Source organism: Struthio camelus, chromosome 1 (genome assembly GCF_040807025.1).
Source record: "Struthio camelus isolate bStrCam1 chromosome 1, bStrCam1.hap1, whole genome shotgun sequence".
NCBI classification, from domain to species: domain Eukaryota; kingdom Metazoa; phylum Chordata; class Aves; order Struthioniformes; family Struthionidae; genus Struthio; species Struthio camelus.
In genome coordinates this window covers 215,762,080-215,779,889 of record NC_090942.1, presented here as the reverse complement: position 1 = coordinate 215,779,889, position 17,810 = coordinate 215,762,080, and the positions used below count along the sequence as shown (strand labels likewise).

Here is a 17,810-nt window from a genome sequence, read left to right as displayed (position 1 = left end):
ATTAAAAAAAAAAAAAAAAAGGAACCCTCTTCATATAATGAAAAGGAGTTCTTAAAGGGTTCTTCTTTCCTTGGAGGAAGGTAAAACCAACAAGATAAAATAAAACCCCAAAGAATCAAACAGCTCATTTTATGGCCATTCACTGTCATTCTAGATAGCCCTCTCAAGCATGAGTGATATACACGAAAGGAAACCGTCTGTGTTATAAACTTGTTGTCTACTTCTATAAAGCCAATAACATGCCGATCCCACTATTTGTCCTTGATCTTGAGAGGAAATGGAGGCTAGTGAAGTTGACTATCCCTAGATGCATCACTGATGGCATAAAACTCCAGACCTTTATCAAAGGCCTTCAGCTGTCTCCTGAAACGTGCTATTTTTTTTGTAGATTTCCTGGCCATATTCTAACAATTTCCTGGACAACATATAGCACAGCACTATCTCTAAGTTCCTATGCTGTTTACTGAAGGAAGCATAAGGCTGAGTGTACACACCACTAACCTGAGCAGAATAAAATCAAATATTTTTAGTGGTACAATAACTTTCAGGTAGGATTTCATATAACTTTATAATAGAGAGATCAGACAATCACACAGATGGCAAGAGGATAAAAAGCAACGCAAATGAAAGAATTAGAAAAGAGGAAATGTAGTGATTGCAAAAACATTCTGCTGGAAAGACAGGACAAGAGAAGTTACTTCCGGAAGTGCAGTTCAGGCACTTAGAACAGCATGAGTAGCAATGAAAACCTAGATCACCTATCCCAAGGGAGAAAACAAACACATGGCAAAAAAAAAAAGCACACAAGTTTGAAAGCAATATGAGAAAACAGAGGGCAAAGCATTACATTTTTTCCAAGTTAAAATGTTTCCAGATTGATCTGATATTTAAAAATGTTTAGACGGAAGAATTCCCAGATCCCAATGCAGCTGGAATGTAAAATCTTCTGCAATGTGAAGTTTTCTCTTTGTCCTACTTCTTCTGTCTCTTTTTTCTGTCTAATTTTGTTCCAATTAGCTATATACTCTACCTTGGATTCCCAGCTAGACCACCTCATAACGCTACTATTTGCACACTGAGAAGGCAGGAGGACTTCTTCCTGCTACCAGCTACCACCACAGCTTTAGATGAGATGTTTAAGTAACTTCACCTGCAGATATCAGATTTGGCAGATGTTGAAGGTGTTAGTGGAGAATGCTCTCAGACTGTCAGATCCACTGAAACCTGGAAAAGCAGGCACTAGTTTTCCTCATTCAGCACATGCCTCACAAGCCACCTGATTCCCAATATCATCTGTTATCATCAGTATAGATAAACTGGTGGACTGTGGTACTGGGACAGTTAAGGTCTCTTGCTCAAGACTGAGAGGTACGAATTTGAGCTTGTGCTGAAAGCTGCGTTCTTGTCAACCTAGCTGCAAACGGGTATGTGGTCAACTGGAGCAAAAAGTCCAGTTAGAGAAGATGCTGTCCACATCACTTCTTTCTGTGGCATGAACTACAGAAATTGGGGTATCTTAGCTGTCTTAGCTTATCAAGACTCACATGCATCTTTCAACTTTTTGATAGCCTCAACTTTTATTCAGAGACATTAGTGTATCTGTCAATGTAAGTGAGGACCAGGAAGCACACTTGAGCACACAACTGCCCAGTCATTCATGCTGCTTAGCAATTAGCTCAGTCTCTGGCTTTGGTTTTGGGACTACTCTGAGTAACTCTCCCCAAGGCAAACTGGGTATCAACCAGGCTAGTCCTGAACAGCGTAAACCACATCACTTGGCCTTAGGCTGAGAGACTGATCACTGGCCTTCTTTCATTTAGTCTGCTATTCTCAGTACGCAGCCTTATTATACGACCAAGAGAGCTCCTGAAAATCCCAGATATTCAAGGGGGTAAAATAGAGGTACTCAGCACTTTCTTAGTTCAAGTGACTCTTTCCACTCTGAGACTGTTTTATCACAGTTCCAAAAAGGGTAACTTTCTCCCAGGACAGAGTACCCTGGGGATGGCATCCAATCCCAACTGGGCTACCAGCTGCTTTTCCATGCTGCTTTACCCCTGGGGCTTCTTCCCAGAACAGGGTGTCGCAACACTCCAGGACAAGTGCCTAGAGTAAGGTCAGGACTGTGCCTCCTTTTGCACTGCTGCATAGCCACAGTCCTCCTTGGATGGCCCAGTGACTTAGACTTGAAAGTCTCCAGTTTTGAGCAAGCAGCTGTTCAGTCAAATCAGGGCTGCTGGACCAATGAACAGAATATCTAGTCGGGTCCTCGTTTATCAGTAGGCATTCTCCTTAACTCATCACACAGTGCATGGCAAGTCCTCAATGTTAGGACTGTCTATGGAAACATATGTCAGAAGTAAAATTATTAGCCTGTGAAATTATTAGTACTGTGCTTGCCATAGTTCCCTGCCCACAAATACAAGGCAGCAAACAAGCTTTAAGTTAGCCCAGACCAGTATCAAAGCCAAAACACGCAAACAGGAGAGCCAGAATCCATATCTTAGGCAATGATTGCCTTTTCTGCCCACAAACAGTTCTCTAACAGAGTACTACAAAATCAGCAAGCAATGCACTGGGTCAGAGCCAAAGTCCAGACAACGTTGTAGCAGGTTATCTTGCCAACCCTGCTTTCCCACTGGGGTCAGCACACAGCAATACTCATTCTCTTAGTCAGCCACCCAACCACAGCTGCAGGAGAGCTGTACCTCTGTACTAAAGCTGAATTTAAAACTGAATTTAATTTCTAGTGTCTCCTACTAGGCTCCTACTATACAGACTCCCACAGAGTTCTGTGAAACAGTTTGGTCGAGTGTGCTTTACTGAGTTAGTATAATTAAACTATTTAGGCCCAAAACTCCTATTGCAGATTTGCTAGGAGTCCACAAGTGGTCTCTCAGCAGCTTTTGAGTTCTGTGAACTGTCCAGCTTACTGATCTATGAGCTGCTAAATTTGAAAAGTATGCTCTTGCACCTATTGAGAGATTCTCTGAGGAAAGGGAATAGTTTTTTGCAAAACTGATGTCAAATTTTCTTCCAACTTGTAGAGAGTGGTATAAACTCATCACAAATCTGAAAAACAAGGTTAACTCTATAGTCTCTGTAAGACAATTTGGAGGCAGGCTGTAAGAGAAATGAACTATTCCAAATTCATATTTGACTGCAGGCTAGTTTGCTGATCATTTGGTTTATTTCCTTTTGTCTTGGGACGTATCTCCAACCTAGTTTTCCAAATAACCTTTTCTGGCTTGACTACTGCACAGAGCCTACTTGCTTTTTCTGGACTGAGTGTTTACAAAATGTTACTCAAAAGAGACATACTGTAAAAATCCCAGGTCCAGACAAATCCAGCCCTTTTGGTCCCAAAATAATAAGAATTTCAAGCTGGAACCCGATGCCAGTTTTGCAACTGGCTCCTTGAGAGGAGCTGAACTATAACCATGTAATCAATCACTGCCTTCACGATTTTGTTAGCCACCATCACATCCTCCCCTCCCCCCACCCACTTGTCTCCAAACCAAAGAGAATCAACCTTTCTAGTTCCTCCTTAAAGGGCAGCCACTCGCATCCCCTCGATCGTTTTCTTTGTCTTTCTCTAGCTCCTCTACACAGGGTTCAGGATTGCATACTGTACACAAGATGTGGGCGCACCAAGGTGTTACGTATCAGCAAAACGGTACTCTGCCCCCTCAAACCTTCCTGCTGGCGTGAGGCACTTGGCTGACTTTCCTTGCTTGCTGAGGCACCCGAAGCTGAACGTTTTGGGGAACTGTCAGCGGCAGCTCCACAGTCTCCTTCCCGGCTTGTAGCTGCCAGCTCCGAGTTCAGCGTTACGGGCTTATTCCGGGTTGAGGCTCTTCCCTGCGTGCGCGTACTGAGGCTCGTTTGCAGCTTTTGGGCCACCGAGCGGTCCGAGGGCCCTGGGCAGCAGGCCGCTGACCGCCCAACCTCCGTGTGCCTGCTCACACCGTTAGCTCGGCGGCGGAGTTCCGGGTTCCCCAGGCGGAGGGAGGTGTCGAAATCTCCAGGAAAGGGCCCCCGAGCCGCAAGCTGGGAAACGCGGCGCGATCTGTTAAGGAATAAATTAACGGCGGCGATGAGGACACCCGCGGAACGGAGCGCCGCTCCGCCGCGCGAGACCTACAACGCTTCCAACGGCTCTAACGGTTCCAACGGCCCGGCGCTAACGGCCACCGCCGCCGCCGCTCCCCCCCTTTCCCCGCCGCGCGCCCCCAGCCCACGTGCCGCGCGCGCCCCGCGCCACCCCGCCCCGCGGCGGCCGCGGATTGGCTGCGCGCCTCACGCGAGCCGCGCGGAGGGAGGGGGGGGAGGGAGGGGGGAGGTTGCCCGCGAGTAACCCCGCCGCCGCCAGCTCCCCGCGCGACCTTTCTCCTGCATCGGCGGTGACGCGACGGGCGCGCGCGCCCCCTCCCCGAGCGCGGCAAGATGGCGGCGCTGAGCAAGTCCATCCCCCACAACTGCTACGAGATCGGGCACACCTGGCACCCGCGCTGCTCGTGGGCCGTGCTGCACGTCACGCAGGGGGCGCTGGCCGAGTCCCTGCGCATCTACAGCACCCTCTACCTGGTGGGTCGGCGGATGGGGCAGCCGGCGTGGCAGCGGGGAGAGCCGGGGGCTGGGGGGCAGCAGGGATAGCGGGGTGGGGTGGGGAAAGGCAGGAGGGATGTTGGGGGGTCGGTGGGGTGGGGAAGGGCAGGAGGGATGTTGGGGGGTCGGTGGGGTGGGGAAGGGCAGGAGGGATGTTGGGGGGTTGGGGTGGGGAAGGGCAGGAGGGACGTGGGGGGTCGGTGGGGTGGGGAAGGGCAGGAGGGATGTTCGGGGGTTGGGGTGGGGAAGGGCAGGAGGGATGTTGGGGGGTCGGTGGGGTGGGGAAGGGCAGGAGGGATGTTCGGGGGTTGGGGTGGGGAAGGGCAGGAGGGACGTGGGGGGTCGGTGGGGTGGGGAAGGGCAGGAGGGATGTTCGGGGGTTGGGGTGGGGAAGGGCAGGAGGGATGTTGGGGGGTCGGTGGGGTGGGGAAGGGCAGGAGGGATGTTGGGGGGTCGGTGGGGTGGGGAAAGGCAGGAGGGACGTGGGGGGTCGGTGGGGTGGGGAAGGGCAGGAGGGATGTTGGGGGGTCGGTGGGGTGGGGAAGGGCAGGAGGGATGTTGGGGGGTCGGTGGGGTGGGGAAGGGCAGGAGGGATGTTGGGGGGTCGGTGGGGTGGGGAAGGGCAGGAGGGACGTGGGGGGTCGGTGGGGTGGGGAAGGGCAGGAGGGATGTTGGGGGGTCGGTGGGGTGGGGAAGGGCAGGAGGGATGTTGGGGGGTTGGGGTGGGGAAGGGCAGGAGGGACGTGGGGGGTCGGTGGGGTGGGAAGGGCAGGAGGGATGTTCGGGGGTTGGGGTGGGGAAGGGCAGGAGGGATGTTGGGGGGTCGGTGGGGTGGGGAAGGGCAGGAGGGATGTTGGGGGGTCGGTGGGGTGGGGAAAGGCAGGAGGGACGTGGGGGGTCGGTGGGGTGGGGAAGGGCAGGAGGGATGTTGGGGGGTCGGTGGGGTGGGGAAGGGCAGGAGCGATGTTAAGGGTCTGATGAGGCGAGGGCAGGGCAGGAAGGATGTTGGGGGGTCTGATGGGGTGAGGGCAGGGCAGGCAGGACATGGTTGGTGGGGTGGCAGGTGGGGAAGGGCAAGAGGGACATGGGGCTTGTGGGGGGAAGGGCAGGAGGGGTTTTGGAGGGCTGATGGGGTAGGGGAAGGGCAGGAGGGGTATCAAGGTGGGAGGCTGGTGAGGAGAAGAGTAAAGGCAGGAGGAATTAGAAGGGGGAGCCTAGCCTGGGGTGAGAGGGAAAGGTGGGAGGCATGCTCTGGGTGGTGGGAGTCTGGCTTGGGGAAGCAGAAGGGCAGGAGGACTGTGAGGGGGAAGCCTGATCTAGGGCAGCGGGAAGGGTAGGAGGGATATCAAAGGGAGAGCCTGGCTTAGGTTTGGCAGAGAGAAAAGTCAGGAGGAATATCAAAGGAGGTGGGCCTGGCCTGGCATGGGAGGGATGGCAAGGAGGGGGAAGATCAAAGCACAAGGAAGATCAAACTGGGGGAGCCTAGCTTGGGTTGGTGAGGAAGGGCATGAGGATATCAAGGGGGGATCCTGGCCTGCGATGGCAGGGAAGGGTGGGATGGATGTTTTTAGGTGAAAGGGGGAAGGACACAACAGATATCCAAGTGGAGGAGCCTGGCCTGGGTTGGTGAGAAAAGGCATAAGGGATGTTGTGGGAGGAGAAGGGTGTGAGGGATGTTGGGAGGGGAGAGGCAGGAGGGATGTCAAGGAACAGCCTGACTCAGGGGTGAGAGGGCAGAAGTGCAACAAAGATGTTTTTGGGGTAGCCTGGTCCTATGGAGGATGGGTATAAGAGACATTGGGGTAGGAGAGCTTGACTTGGGGAGGAGGACCTGGTGCTTGAGGGGGAAGGGACATGAGCGGTGTGTGTGTGTGTGTGTGTGTACACATGTAACCTGGTCCTAGGAGAGGGAAGAAGGCCATGAGGGTTGCTGGAGGCTCTGGTGGCCTAACAGGTACTGAGGGGAGGATGAACCTGATTAGAGAGGAAGGCATGGGGACAGCCTGATCATCATGTTGTCATCATTTGCCAGTACCTGAGAAGCCTGAAAAAAGACTTATTTAATATTTGCCTGGGAGGCTAGCACTGTATCTTTAGCAGGAGCGAGAATAACACATAGGCCTTCTACTGTTGGTGTCACCTGGGAAATAAAAATCTTGGCAATCAGTGGATTACCAAGGATCAAGGGAGACTGCACTGTATAATGAAGAAACGAGGCTGAAAAGTATTTTAAGACCAAGGGAAGCTAAGTAGTCAGTATCCTACAGGCAAGGTATTTTAGTTTGAGCATGCGGTTAGACTGTTATGTCACCTCAATTGCAGATGGCTTGCTTCCAGCAAGTTAGGTTGTAGGTAGAGGAGCTTGCATCCGTTTGCATCCATCTATATAAACATGTCCTGGCAGCTGATCTAAGTTGGAATTGCTGCAGGTAAACACCTCCTTCTGTCTGCATCTGTGTGTTTCTGCCGTGATGGTGCTGGTGCTTGGAAGACGAAACAGTGCACTGGATACTGAGCTGGCTGCAAACTAAGTGTAGGAGAAAGGAAAAGGAAAAAAAAGTAGTCATTGTGTTTGTGCTGTTCAGCTTTGCACAGGTGCTGATGCAACAGTTTTCAAGGCGTGTAACAAAGGGCAAGAGGAGGAGGGGACCTGCGGTAGTCCTGACATAATTAAGGCTCCTATTGCAGCGTACCTTGAGTGAGGATTGTGACAATATCAAACTGTATGCTAAAAAGTAGATTAATAACTTTTTGTGGCAGTGTGGATTTTGCAGTTGTTATATCTGGCAGTGAAGTTTTCTACATTGAACTGGCACAATCGGAAGTGGCAGCTGCTTGTGTGAGCTGGATTGGGAAATGAATACAACACCTTCCCCTCCACCCAGTTACTTTTTCTTTGGATCTGTTTACCAATCCAATTTACTGTGCAGGTGTGTAAATACTTGTGTCACCAGAGAATGGGCATGCAGTGAGCCACCACGGTGATGGTGGTCTGTCAGATCTGGCTCAAGCTAAGCAGCTTAAACAGTACTGTAATTAAATAAAAGTTAAAGTGTTATTGGATGTATTTTTCTCAGCAGTCAAGCCTGTTAAAGAGATTCCTCCTCTCAGTGATGTTACAGTTCACTCAGTTGTGAAGTTGTGCGTTAAGAAGAAAGTTCCCTGTTATTTCTTTAAAAAAAATATTTTAAACTGTTTTACATTGTGGCCTCATATAGTGTTAGGTCTTGTCACAAATCCAAGGTAGAGTGGGAACCTTTTCAACCAGTCAATGTCGTGCTGTACTGCATAATGTCTGCACAAATTTTTATGCTGTCTTGTTTAGAGTGTTTAATTTTCATAAGGTTTTGATGACTATAGGGAATTTATTTGAATGATCTAAAGCTGGTTTTACGAGTAGCTGAGCTGCTCTAAAATCTCGCTGCCACCTAAAGAGGGACAAAGCACTCGCCTTCCTTTTCTCACAGCCACATAACTACTCCATCCTTTGTGTTGGTCTTGGACCTCTTCGTAACTCTCCTTGAGCATATTCAATTAATTCATTAACCCAGAAGAGGTTTCTGCACTGTTCTTTATTTTTTCAGCTGGGTTAATTTTCAGCTGCATTAGTCAAGTGAATTGACTTGTAAGAGGGGTTTGGTGAGCGCTAGCATAAGGTAAAGAGTGAAGGGACAGCATAGGAAGAAGTGGGAAGCCTTACATGTTAAATAGCTTGGCAGGGAAAGAACACTCCTGCGTCAGTAATGCAATTCTTTGCTGTATTTGAAAGATATCTATTTGTGAATGGAAATTCACAGTTGGATAATGCGAACCTTCAATCATTTTATATATTCTTAGATTCGTGTAATGGGATGAATATAAGTTATTTTGTGTTTGTAGTTGTCAATGGATGTTCAGAATGTTTCTAATACTACTTAGTCCTGGTCCTTTTTATAACACAACATCACAAAATTGCACTTCATTTTTCTCTGCCAACCATGTAAAATGGCTTCTGCTTGTTTGTTACTCCTGTTGCTACAAGCTGGTAACAAAGGGAAATAGGTAAAAACGGTTTATTTTCACAGAAGCTTGTGTGGAAATGAATTAGAATCAATAGATGAGAATAAACTGGTAAACTTGGAAACTAAAATGGTAATTTCGGTAAAATAATGCCTTAGTTGAGAGGAAGATAGTAACATCCCATAGTGGCTCAAACTCTTAGTCAAATGAAGTTGTTAATAGACCTAAAAATGCCACTTAAATGTTCTGACTTTGTTTCCTGTGAATGCCTAATTATTCTTTTAAAAATTATATTTACATTTAATATATGGCATGTGCACTGCCTTCTCCTAAAACAAGATGGTACCTTGTAAGCAGACTTAGAAACTAAGTCTTGAGACCTATGTACTTCTCTCAGATTGTGTATTCATTTTGTAAAGGGTAAGGATCCTATTATAAGATACTGAAGGAGGAGTTTCTGCATTAGTTCCCATTCTGATTCAGATGTCCCTATCAATAAAACCTCAAGAACAGCAAATGCTATCAACTGCTTCAGATAGGTACTAGTATTCTAGGGAACCTGCAATAAAAGAACAGGCCAGTTTGTAAACCGTGATGCGTTTGTGTCTATCTTTCCTACATATATGGTGTGAAGAGGACGGCATTCAGTTCTTCAGAGCTAGCTGCTGACTACAGCTCGAGAATGCTTAAGGTGACCATCTTGAAGGTCTGAGTCTATGACGCTCTGGCAATGCTATGTCAGTAAACTGAAGGGAGGAGAGCCGCGTTCCATTTCTGCAGTCTCGGAAACGCTGGAAGTAACCTCTTGTTAGTTAGGCATCTTTTATGGTTTGTGCCTGCAGCTCCCAATTCCCCAGGTATTCTAGCACTGAGAACAGCCTGATGCCTAGCAAAAGTAAGGTCTGCAAGCAGCGCAGTGAAGAAGAGGCTCTGGGTGAACTCTTGGCCAAAAGTGCTAAGGTAGAGATGAGTAAATAAACATAAGAAGCAAAAGTAGGACTTTTTAATGGAAAGGATTGCAGAGCAAAATCTAGTTGGGATCTTCATAAAAATGTCCCTAGCTGTACTACTCAGGGATTATATTTTCTTTGAGGGTGAGGTTCGGTACTTGATGGCTGATGTTTTGACTAAGAAATCTTTACTGCTGGAGATGATGACTGCTGTTCAGTGCTTTTAGCAAATTGTCTATTTGCTATTTTGCAGTCAAGCTAATTCTTCTGTCTTCTTGCCTATGGAATGCCAAGTCACTTGTCTTAAACCTTTTCTTTTTCGAGCCTGTTCATCTGTTGTCTTCCCTTAATTTAAGCCGGGCTCTCCTCCCCTAAGCCAGCTTCTGTTCTTCCCTTCCTTTCTCGAGCACAGCCTTCCCTGTCTCCACCATCATCCCTCACGCTGTTCTCCTTCTCACCCAACATCTCATGCCCTTTGTCTGCTTTGTCTATACTGCTAAATGAAAAGAGAACAAGGGAGCAGCCTTGAGCGCTGGCCCCTTAGTATTTTGAATTGATTAGCTGTTAGCTTACTCTTGGCTTTGACTCCAGATGTTTTTCTCCAAGACTGATTTGCTGGCAGAGAAGGAGAGGACCATTAGCCTTATAGCAGCATGGATGCCAGCTGGTCTGTTTGACTTGTCTTCTGGACCAGGGATTGTTCCATCTGCTATTTGGTAGCGTAGGTGTAACCCAGGTTTGCTATTCCACTTGTTTTTAGTGATCCTCAGGGCTCACTTTATTTTACTGATTTCTTTCCCTTTGTTTCCTTCCTACTCATGTCATTTTTATTTTTGATACTTTTTTTAAGCTCACGCCATATCTGTTTCCTCCTGTTTCCTTTCCTCCCTAATGATTTTAAGTTTCTTAAATGCCAGTTGTTTCAAAGGCTTTTTCCTACTTAACATTCCAGTGCTGATACCTTCTTTGGCACTGTTTGACCCTTAAGTGTGCATATTCTCTTTCTTAAGCTATATTATTTATTTTGTAAGTCCCCTAGGGCAGAATTTTATACAATATTGTTAAAGATACAATGCTACAACATTATAAGGTGTTTTTTCTTCCTGTATAAACATGGGAGGGAGATTGATAGTAGTAATAGCACGCGCCAGATAGTCTTGCACGTGGTAGCTGACTGGTCTCTTTGCAGAGTAGTCGCTGATCAGCAAGAGGCAATAACAGCAATGAACCCAAATTACTGAGCTAATGAATAATTTGGAAAGTTATGGGCTATCATAGAGTTATTGGATATAATGGAGATAGCATTTGCCAAAGATCAAGGTGGGATGGAACTGAAGTGCAACTTACAACTTGACTGATGTCACTTAATTGTATTGGCTATATCTACAGTGCTGAATAATATGGCCAGAGATCAGTCCCAAGGCATGTCATGGCCCTTGTTTCTGCTGCTTCAGGCTGTCTGGCTTTTTCTATGTCTAGTTTCTCGAAGAGAGTTATTTGGATTGATCCTGAGCAAAATGAGAGTAAGCTAACACTGACAAATCCTGTTTTATCTGTCAGCATAGACATAGACAGATAATGTGGCAACTTTCTGAGATGTGTGAGAAGGCAGCAGTATCCAGATGATATTCTGAAATTTTCAAGAATTCCTGGATATATTAAAACATGATCAGATTTTTTTTGATTGTGCTGTGAACCTATGTTTCTGGACGTAGGGCAGGGAGACTAAGAAGGATGTTAGTCCTTGAACATTCTCCTTTATGTCAGCTTGGATCTCTGAGTAGACCATCAAGAAATGTGACTGTCTCGGGAGCTGGTACGTAGGGTTGCTGTAATAGTAGTGCTGTAATTGTGTTGTGCCGGGCTGTCTGATCATCTTCATGCTGTGCAGTGTCCCATATCTCTGTGCTGTGTTATGAATGACATACAGGTCAGTGTGTTCCTTGTCTTCAGATTCTTCTGGAAGCCAGCTTAAACATGACTATGATCAGTTTAAATGTGGCTAAGGTATGAACCTGGCTGCCATATCTTCATTCCAGGCTGTAATCATGCTGTTCTGTGTAGGTGGCTTTGAAGGCAGACCAGTAGCATTCTTTGTAGTTCCTTATAAATTCAAAAATAAACAAAAATGGTCTTTTATTAAGGTGTTTATATTTCAAAGGGGAAAATAATGAATCAATTTAGCTGAACTACAGAATTTATGCCCAAAGATGCAAGAAGTAACCTGCAGCTCTCATCATAAGCATGGGGAAAAACAGGGACGGTATTAGCCTTGCCTGACTCACTAGACATCCTAATAAGGACCTATAAATAATAGAAGCCGCCAAAAACAGTTAAAGGGACTGTTTATCAAGAAAACATAAATCTATTCATCTAGCTGTATAGTGCAAGAATTTAAGAATTAACGGAAAAATTGCTGAAAATTATGCTGAGTTAGACATTTCAAGGGTAATGAAAAATGGGCCTTTACTCATGGAAGTGAAAGAAATGACAAAGATAGGCCACTAAGCAATGAGAATGATGTCAAGATTGAATGTAATTTAGATGTCGTTCAAAGAGCGTACGAATACTCTTGTTTGTTATTTTTAGTGGGGTGGATGATACAGAATGTGCTGCTCCCCTGCTCCAGTCTCCCTGCCCCAAAAAACCCTGATGATAATCCGCATATAACACCTCACAGAGGGGACAGAGGAAGTCAGAGCAGAGGGAACACATAGTCTTCCTCAGAATATTGTAGGAAACGATTTAGGAAATGAAAAATCTGGAAGCAAGGTTTTTTAATCTGTGAATCAGGATGGAATGAGCTTATGGAGGAATGGTAAAACTGAATGTTTAACAGGAACCATGAGGGATGAGACCCTGGCTTGGATGACAGTGTCTTTCAAAACCGGAGTGTTGCCTGAGTACATTTTGAGACTAAATAATCTCCCAAGACTCAGAAATAATTTTTGCGGTACAGGGGAGTAAAGTAATGACTTTGTCAGAAGAAATCTGACATCAGTCTCTCTACCCATCACTTAAAAGTAATCTAAGGTAGTTTTTTAACTGGTTTGAATACTGGGGAGTGCTAATCTTTTACCATGCACATATGACTTAAGAGTGTAAAATTTTCCATGGCTTTGTAATGAGTTGCAGGTTTTGCATTATATAAAGTATGCAACATTATTGATAGCCTCTAAATTTACATTTTAAAGGTGCCTAAACGTGCCAGATAGCCACTCTTATAAATGTCGTTTAGCTCTGCATTCTTGTAGATTTGCGTAGGCGTCTGAATATTTCCATAGCTTTGTTTGTTTTTCCCTTAAATGTTTAAGGTCCTTGTTTTCAGCTGAATATTGTGAAAGAGCAATGATTGTGCTTTTTTTTTTTTTTTTTCATTTTTCACCAATCATCATTGGCTGTTTTCTCTAAAATTTGACAGAGGCGTTGAGCAGCTTTCTTAAGCGCTCTTAAGACATCAAGTTTGTACAAAGGTAGAGAATGGTGACTTGATGGAGGAGATAAGGTCGTGTATTCTCTGTTGCAGGATCAGTGCTAGTTCTGTGGGTTTTCTGGAGCCTGCCGTATGACCCATCAGCCTGTGGCTATTGGTCAGCCTATTAGTACATGCCTAAAGGTGAACTAACCTTTTTGCATAATGCCTCCTGTATAATTCCTAGTTAAGAGGCGTAGGTGAAAGTTGAGAATGCTGGAGGTGAGAACTTGGGTTATTGCAATTGGATGATGTAATATGTAGGACACATCCTTAAACTAATGAGGCCTGACTGGTGCCTCTAGTCATGGAAAAAATTGTTTTTGATCCTGGTGATCATTTTCCACTGGGACACATTGATAGCCTAGCTCAATTTTTTTTTTTTTGCACTATGGTATATAATTGTGTTTTCAGAATGGGCAAGATTCAAATTGTGTTTGAAGTATGTATATTTTTTTCAACAATTAAGACATTAAATCGATTCTGATTTCTTAGTTTTACAGGGCTTAAGATTAATATTTGAAAACTGCATTTATGAATATTATTTAAAAAAAAAAAAGTGGTAGTAATCCTCTTCTGCAAGCTGATAGTATCCTGAACCTGGCTGACTGTGTTTTCATAATTATTTTTTCATGCTGGAGAGTCAAAGTGCAATTGTGTGAACTATTCCTATGTTTTCAGTGAGCAGGTTTTTTAATAATTCAGATACAAATGCAATAGGCCTTAGAGTTCAAATCATTCTTCAAAAAGTTTTTTTTTTTCTTACACTGACCAATGCATTACTTTAAGTTCTTTCCCCTCCTCCTATGTCTTCAACCCCTCCCGAGTTGTACTGTACATGAACATGTAAAAAGTAGCTACCTTCTTTCTACGCTCATTTATTTTCACATGAAAACAGTCCTGGAGATGTAGTAGCCTCTCTCTCCTGTTTTTTTTGCCCTAGGCTAAAACTAATTTCATAGCAAAAACTTTTGAGCCTGACTGGAATGCATTAAATAGTTTTCATATATATGAAACTCCCCCCTCCCCCCCACCCCAGGTTGTAATAGTCGGAGTGTTTTAGTAAAAGTTAAATCAGAGCTTGTTTTAAACTGTGATTACTTTTGGAGAATATCTGAGTTGGGTTGATAAACAAGAGGAGGAGCAGAAATCTTTCAGCCTAGACTAGGCGCATAAAAGGAATTCAGCTGTTCAGGGAAAACTTCATGGTCCTTGTGTCCATGGATTGTGGAGGACTGGTTTGTCATCGGGTCTTTTGCTGTGGTATCTGTTATCTATAAATCTTTCTGTTTGTTCCCTCCATTTCTAAGTAGCAAGGGTATGGGATTGCCTTTAAAAGTCTGCTAACGCTGCCAGGCCTGCGTTAGAGCATAATCAAATTTTGTGTTTCAAGTTTTAACCAGTTGCCTGGAGAAATGAGGAGAGCAACTATTTTTCTTAAAAATAGCTGCCAGAGGCTTTCTGTTTTCAGTTTTTCTCTGAAACTGGCCGCAGATGGCAGTGGGACACTGGATCAGTCTTGGATCAGTCTTCTAAGGTAGAAAGGAGATCATCTTTTTCCGCTTATCTTATTCAAGAGGCTTTTCATAATGACACTCTCAGTATCAAACAGATCATCCTGTTTAGAGACAGAACTATTTTCTCTAGAAGTCACACTGGCAGGTACTTGATTATTTTTTCTGCGCTTTCTTCTTGTGCGTAGCGCACAGATTACTCACTTAATCAGGACATATTTCATCAAATTAATGTCTCGCTGTTGTGGACTTGTTATTTATCTTGTCAGATTGTAGTGTGCAAAAGTTTGGTTGTCTGCGAATTGAAATGTTGTGATCTAAGTTTCATGTGATCTAAGTTACATTCAAGTGCATGTATAATTGCCCTGATAAATGTAATTCTAGTGATATACAGACTAGACAGCTTTTCTAGCTTTTAGTTGTGAAATAAAACTTCTGCACAGATAAAGCAAATACAATAGCGTATTTTTAATTTCATTAGTATATCTACTTATTTAGTTTTTTGTTGCATTGAGATTTTTACTTTCTCAAAATTTCAATGTACAGTTACGTATGTGTTACTTGGCTGACTTACATGATGAATGTGTACTCTTGCACTAGGAGCAGCTTGAAATTCTCTCATTTCGGTTTGTAAATTATAGAAAAAGTAACAATGGTCATTTGAAATATATAAAGTATGCTGTACTATAATATTTGAGTAATTGAAATCATTCTGACTACTTATTTCCTATATTTTAATATATCTTGAGTTTTTCTTTAGAATCCAATCTGTTATCTTGAGCTTTTTTCCTGAAGCTTTCTCTCTTACATTGTATTTATAGCTCTGCTGTTTCTGTTTTTACTCATGAACTATTTAGCTTTTTTCTTCTGCTTCATATCTCTCTTTTTTTTTTTCCATTGATTCTTTTCTTCCTCCTAACTGAGGTTCATTTGTTTCTTCTTCTGCAGTATTTCTGTACCTTCTGCATGCTTGGTTAGACTGAAAGGACCAAAGGAGATCAAGAGCTGTAACTTGTGGATGCAAATACAAGGAAATTGGAAAGCTAAAGTCTTGAAAGCTTTAGGCATTATTAGGCCATCTGCCCTGTGACAGTGCATGATTTGTGTAAATTCCGTTTTGCTCTTAGCTGTTGAGGTTTCTGAGCATTTTGAAAAGTACTTCTCATAAGAGAATCTGAGAGATGAGATTTATTAGTTGTTATATTGAAGATGAAACTGTAAATACATAGCAAAGCTGGGCTTTTTATCCTATCTGTAGACTGCTGCTGGCTTGTGGATTTGAAAGAGAAGAAAGTGGAGTTACACTGCAAGAAGGGCTCCAGGCAAAAAGCTCAGTCAGCGTGGCCTGTGGATAATGTACTTCAGTCTCTTTTTAATGCTTAAATATGCCAAATAAAGGCTGCATCTATGGACTGTGCTACTGGTTAAATTTAAAGTCTCATTTTAGTGCATACAACTTGATAGTATAAGGAAAGTGGTATTAGTGGTTTAAGTGGCTATGTTCTACCCTGTCACATGGGCTTAATTCTTACTAAGTTTGAAATCTTTCTTGATGATTAAATAAATATTTAATATTCGGTAAGTGTGTCAAACCTGGATATTCTTTACGTGCAGAGAGCAAATCTGCTTGAGAAGGTGTCAGTATCTAATTGCTATTTTAAGTGTTAGTAACAAGCGTGCAAGTTTATGCGATAGAGTCCGTGTAGTATAGTGGATATATGGTGGACATTGATTATTAGTTTTTTTATTCCCTTTATAGTCTCTTTCCCAGAGAGTTGTGTGTTCTCAGGATGGCATTATGATTTGATAGCTTTGTCACAATTATGCATGTTATTGTTTTGTGTATGTATGTTTTTAATGGGTGCTCTGTGGTATATACGTAATGAGGAGCAGAAGATGTGTGCCTCCTACCTGGAAAGGAAAGCAGCGCAGTTTGTGATAGCTGTTAGTATTTGTGAGACTTCTTTCCACAGTCTTACTGCTGCTCTTTCAGAAAAAGTAAAGGCTGTGCTGTACAGAGCTGCATTGTTATGGCCTCATGTAAGCTCCATAGAAGGGTGGGGTTGTCAATGTCGGTCTTTATCCTAGAGAGTTGTGTAGTCCTTCTGAGTATCCTAAGGCCAAGTCACTGGGTACCTTGAGAAAGAAAGATTTGAAGTGTGACTCTGTGTTTTATGGAAAGCCAGAGTAGGAAGTGGCAGCAGATCTGCTTTATTTCTAGTGGCTGATGTTGCTCAAAGGAAATGCCACGGCATTCTTCACTGTGACCTAGGTAAAGGCTGTGTTGCTATTGCCTTGCTGGAGAAGTCATGAATAAATTAAATTAGCTCATGATCCGCTCAGATTCGGTGGAGTCTCCTCTCCTTTGATTACAGGTTTTTTTTTTTGGGCAGCCTTCTCCTTCCTATAAAGGTTAATAGGCAGGAGAGACACTATCTTCAGAAACAGAGAGGCTGTTTATGTTTCATTCCACTGAGAGTGGATTGTACTTTTCTTTTCCTTCCTATGAAATCATGGTTTTGTATGAGGGGTATGTTGCATCTGTCCTCCGCATTACAACTAAAGCCTTTGGGTTTGAAGGGGAGGTGAGGCAGCATGGGCAGTATGAGATTGAGGGGAGGCAACACTGTGTCTGGGCTTGGTGTAGGGGCAAATGCTTAGGGCGTTATCTAACATGCAGTGCTGCTCCACTCTTACAATGTCTTATTAAGGCAGAAAATCCAAAATAGTTTGTGAGTGCTGAAGAATTTTGTTCTGTGAAGTTGTTGTTACTCCATCTCAAAAAAAATGGTGAAACTAAGGACTTACGGAGAGGGTGGCAGGAGTAACTTCAGATAGGGAACTGCTTTTGGCAGGTCTTGGGTATGGGGTACTGAACTGTTTGGATCAGTGAGTTGAACCAGAATTGCAGTGTTCTAATTCTTGTAGTGAATAACACCTAAAACTAGTTTTTACAGCTATCAGCAGTAAGGTTCTGCTACCCTTAGGTGCCTAAATAAAGGACCTTTTATAGTTGGAGAGCTAAGACCTGAATTTCAGTGAGAGACTGTTTCAATCTGTCCGACTCCACAGGGAGTCTCTGGTAACCACGCTTACTGGACAGACATCTTGCTACGTGTGTCAACTCTCCCTTCATGGGGATTAATAGTTTGCCAGGTGCTATCTACCGGGTGCCCTGATGCTCTTTGCTTCTGTTCTGCTACCTGCTGCGAACATCCGCTGCTGAGCCTTGAGCCTCTTAATGCAAGACTTAGGCCCTCATCACAT

General features: G+C 44.2%; 1 protein-coding gene across 3 annotated transcripts in view; it reads left to right on the top strand.

Annotated features, from left to right (window-relative positions):
- Positions 1–4,310: 4,310 nt before the first annotated feature.
- TMEM135 (transmembrane protein 135) overlaps positions 4,311–17,810 on the top strand; it is a 186,688-nt gene continuing 173,188 nt past the window's right edge. For 2 of the 3 annotated variants that reach the window (XM_068930540.1, XM_068930538.1), the window contains exon 1: positions 4,311–4,587. In XM_068930540.1, coding sequence (XP_068786641.1) covers positions 4,447–4,587 — 141 coding nt within the window. In that variant the 5' untranslated portion in view covers positions 4,311–4,446. The remainder of the gene's footprint in view (positions 4,588–17,810) is intronic. The other variant, XM_068930541.1, reaches the window with a different exon arrangement.